At 35.0% G+C, this 4,797-nt stretch overlaps 1 protein-coding gene across 1 annotated transcript; it reads right to left on the reverse strand.

Annotated features, from left to right (window-relative positions):
- Positions 1–201: 201 nt before the first annotated feature.
- Positions 202–1,146, reverse strand: LOC119242656 (olfactory receptor 2L13-like). The gene has a single exon (XM_037508174.1). The coding sequence runs from the start codon at positions 1,144–1,146 to the stop codon at positions 202–204; it is 945 nt and encodes a 314-aa protein (XP_037364071.1).
- Positions 1,147–4,797: the final 3,651 nt, after the last annotated feature.

Raw genomic sequence — 4,797 nt, forward strand, 5'->3', positions numbered from 1 at the left:
ACAATGTATAATTACTCCAGTATTGATTATAACATTTTCGAACACCAGATTATAGTTTGGTAAGTTATTTTTTTAAATATGGCTACTAGAAAATATTAAATTACATAGGTGAATCACATTGATTTTCTATCAGACAGTGGTGTTTTCAGATGTTCTAGTAAATATGGACAGGGAAAAAAAGATGAGTAAGAGCAGCCATGATTATTTCTTCTTGGAGGAGAATATTGGAAATACTCTTGTCATGGCTCCTAGAACTTCCTTATTTCTCAAGCTGTAGATAATGGGATTGAGCATGGGGGTCATAATGGTGTAGAAAACAGCCAGAATCTTGTCTTCTTCTGGGGTGCGGCGACTCTTTGGCCTGAGATAAGTATAGATAAAAGGTGCATAGTAAAATGTCACCACAGTTATATGTGTGGAACAGGTGGTGAAGGCCTTCTTTTTTCCCTCTTTGGAGCGCATATGGTACACAGCAAATAGCACCCGACCATAGGAAGCTGTGATTCCAAGGAAAGGAATGAGGAGAAAGAAAACTATGCTCGCAAAAACCATATACTCATAGACATAGACCCAGGTGTCCATACAGGCTATAGTCACCATGGCTGGGATATCACAGTAAAAGTGATCAATGGCCCTGGACCGGCAGTAAGGAATATGGAGAACATAGAATGTGTGTGGTACAGCATTGGTGATCCCCAACATCCAAGTTCCTATGATCATCTTCACACACTTCATTTTACACATGCGGATGGGATAATGGAGAGGGTGGCAGATGGCCACATATCGGTCATAGGCCATAGAAGCCAGGATTAAACCTTCAGACCCTGCCATAGTTACAAAGAAGAAACATTGAACCCCACATCCCAGGTAGGAGATCGTTTTCTGACCTGACAAGAAGTTGAGCACCATCTTGGGGACAGTGGTGGAGATATAGATCATGTCCATAAGGGAGAGCTGGCTGAGGAGAATGTACATTGGAGTGTGGAGCCGGGAATCCACGCGTATGAGGTGAATCATTGTTGAGTTCCCCAATGAAGCGAGAAAGAATACGAAGATGATAAGGAGTAAGAGAAGTGAGCCAGTTCGATTTGGGGGAAGCAACCCCAACAGAATGAAATCATTTGAAGTTTGATTCCATATCTCCATGAAAACTTAACTGCTTGTTAAACTTCCTTGAAAGAATAAAAGCAAAAACAGTGTGAAGAACATGAAATGAAACAAAGCAGTTGCATAGAAAGCTCTGACTTTATAAATGCTAGAAAAGAACAAATTGCTTTTCATTGAATATGACAGCTTTCTGCTCATCAAGTTTTCTCTGGTAGCAGCTCAGTGAGTGACTTTTAAGTAGAAAGCCCATTATCACAGCCAGCACAGATCCCAAGGCCACCAAAACATTCCTCTCTAGATAACTCATGCCCAGGAACAGAGCTCTTGATTTATCAAGTCAGAGAAATGGTTGCCTTCCTCCATGGACATTAATTTAACACAGCATACCAAAAGAGTAACTGGCACACGTAACTCCAAATCTTTTTGTTTATATTCTAAGGCCTGTATTACTTATGCCTTCCCTGTCTTTAAATGGCTTTATTTCAGTTTAGCTGGCTTCCTCAACATGCCTATTTCAGATAAATTAACCTTGCTTCCCTGCTTCTTACTTCCCTACTTCTTTGCCTTTATCAAAAATGTGACCATCACACAAAATCACGCTCTTGATAGCAAAGCCATTACATGTTTTTTTAAGTTCCTCTCTAATCACAAAATATGATGTGAATAGTCTCTCTTCCATTGTCATGTTTCCATTTCCTGATGACCTCACAGAACCCAGAATCAAATGCACCTGTGTTCAGTGGCATGTTCTTTATGTAGGTAAATCACAAATAAAATATGTCACAGATTATGGATTCTGTACACAATTGATGTTGATGCTTTTGTGAGAGTTAAGATTAATAAATGAAAATGTCTTGTCATGACTCATGGCTGTGATGACCGGATGTTTAGCAATCACTGTTGTGACCTGTCATGACTTTTACCAAGGTTCTGATACAGGAGCATCTGTTCACTGGCTACATCTATCATATTTGTTAAGTCTGCCCAACACAACACTTTTCTGCATTTTACTTTTATGCTGGGCATTGCCCTGGTTTTAAAACAGAAAACATTAAGATCAGGGCAAATCAGGATATTCTGTGACAGCATTACCTGATGAAATGTTACTCCTCTCCTGCATCAAGAAGATATTGCACTATTATTTTGTGTGCTTTGTGAAATGACAATTTTTCTTCATAACTAATTTAATATGATACTTCATTCCATAAGACATGAATACTTCAAAAATCAGTATTTGATGCATGTGTTGTAGAATTGTGTAACCCTCAAGTATTTTATAACCCTCAACTATTTTGTTTGATGAAATAAACTAAAATTTTGCTTTACAATTAAACCAATGTTTTTCATTATCATAAAAATGACAAGATCAGTTAAAAATCTGTTTTTAGGATATGGGACTTGGACTTAGAGACAAAACTTTCCTATTTGCTTCATTTAATGAAATTTAATACAAAGAAAGATACCAACAAGTCTCCCAGAAAGTGATATTCCAATAGAAGGTACTGAATGACAAAACTCTGAGATTATGAATTCCATGTTTAGAAAGACATGTTTGTATTTTATTATTATTGCATATATTAGAGCTCAGGGTATCATAAATATTGAAGATAATTACACAATGATTTTTTCTTTCTGAATTGAAATAGGACATGTTGCTAGGTGATAGAAGGCAACAGTTACTTTGAGTGGACTCAATATTCAAGTAAAACTGACACTTGAATTTTTAGGACATGGGGTATATCAGAGCTAGAACTCAGAGTATATTTATAGTAAAGCCTAATGAACTTTTTATTATGAGACCTTATTTAATAGATTGGAATAACATGAAATATCATTGATTGTTTACATTGAATTGAGAAAATTGGTTACAATTTTTATCAATCTCATCTTGTTCATCTTAAGCATATTGTTAACATTTATAGAGATAAAAGAGTACCTAAACTTACTGAGCCTTTTGTATATGAATGTAGCAATGACATAGTTCTCATTTTATTTTGCAAAAGTTACAGTGAGGTGCATTTTAAACATTCTTATAGATAAGCATCCCAAAACCAATAAGTAAATTGTCTTAGCCTCAAAACTTATGACTATATAGATGATAAGTGTTAGTGTGTCCAGCAAATGGTTAATCCTTTATAGGTAATACGTATTGATCTCCTTCGTCATTTCAATATGTGTAACCACTGACAAACCTAGGTTCAGAGAAATCAAATGTCTAGTTAAGGTCAAACACATCACTTCAATGTGGGGCCACACATCACCACTCCATTTGCCTCTTTTCATTTTTTAAGTTCATTTTTGGCTTTTCCTATTTGTGATTGAGCAACATATTCTCTGTGACAAAAATAATGCTTCCCCAAATATGAAAAACATACCTCCAACAAACTACAATGCTAAAATTAATCCCGATCAAATTGATTAAAAAATGACTCACCTTGTTCAAAGTTCTTAGGCTTGTATTTTGGAAGACAATGTAGATTTATAATGGCATCATTTCCTGATGAAAGTCCATTGAATTATTTAAAATCTTTAGGCACAAAACTTCCCCAATATGTCTTTCTGGCTATGCTAACAGATATTTTCACTTATCAGTAGATCTGTGTCAAAACAGAACTCACTTTCTGACATGCGAACCTCTTATTATCTACTTAAATTCATGAGAAAGAAAGTTAAGGATGTTTAGTAACATCTATTCCTCACTGTCCTGCTCATAAAACATAAGCTTATGGCACACTTATATCTTGTTAGGATTTGTTGGAATTTCTAATGAACTATTTCTCTATATGTGTATGAAATTTGTTACATCATCTTCCTTTCTTTTTGCTTGCTCCAACTTAAAACATTTCACATCTGATTCTCGGTTGTTACTATTGGAAGTCAAAAAGATGAGTTACTACAATTTATTTATATAAACTTCCACTATCAACTCTATAATGTCCTCTTTCTCCTATAATTGATCCCTCTTGTCTAAGTCCATGGAGACCAAGCCTTGGTCATTACACTTGACTCTGCTTATTTGGAGATAACTAAGTTCTGCAATTAGTTACAGGAAATCAATCAAATTGATCAATGCTGTTCGTTTCTGCTGAAGCCCAGAACAATTAGAGCAAAGTGCATTGTACTGAGTTATTCCAGAACATGATTTGAGAACTGTAAATAAAGTCAGATAGTGTTATTGAAGACTTCTCATTTAATGAGTTAGAAAACTAAAGTGCTGGGACCAGATACATAAGAGAAGTATCAGTATCAGGGGCAGTTTTCTGTGTATGCTAGGCAAATTGCAAAGGAAATTAATGGTGATTGTGAGCAACTTTTGTTATATCAGAACATTTGCTTCTATTTGTAGAGATCTAATACAATTGACCTATGAAAATATTAATCTATTCAACTATTATAATGAAGTGGAAATTTGTCCTTTAGTATAGGATGGTAAAGCAAACTGTTGCACTTTAGATTAAAATTTATGTAAGATAATAGCTTGTTGCCAAGTCTAAAGACAGTCCTAAGATTTAAGTGAGTGTGATATAAACATTTGTTTATATTATACCTGCTGAAGAGGAAGGGCTCAATAGACTTAGGACTTCTTTCTATAGAATTTAATCCCCAGATTTGTAATTCAGGGCAATACATTTAAAGTTATGCTGGACTTTTTCTTAAAATTACAATCTTATTTTAAGAAATTAATTAAAA

The sequence above is a fragment of the Talpa occidentalis genome, unplaced genomic scaffold, assembly GCF_014898055.3.
Source record: "Talpa occidentalis isolate TD23 unplaced genomic scaffold, MPIMG_talOcc4v2.1 talOcc4.13, whole genome shotgun sequence".
NCBI classification, from domain to species: domain Eukaryota; kingdom Metazoa; phylum Chordata; class Mammalia; order Eulipotyphla; family Talpidae; genus Talpa; species Talpa occidentalis.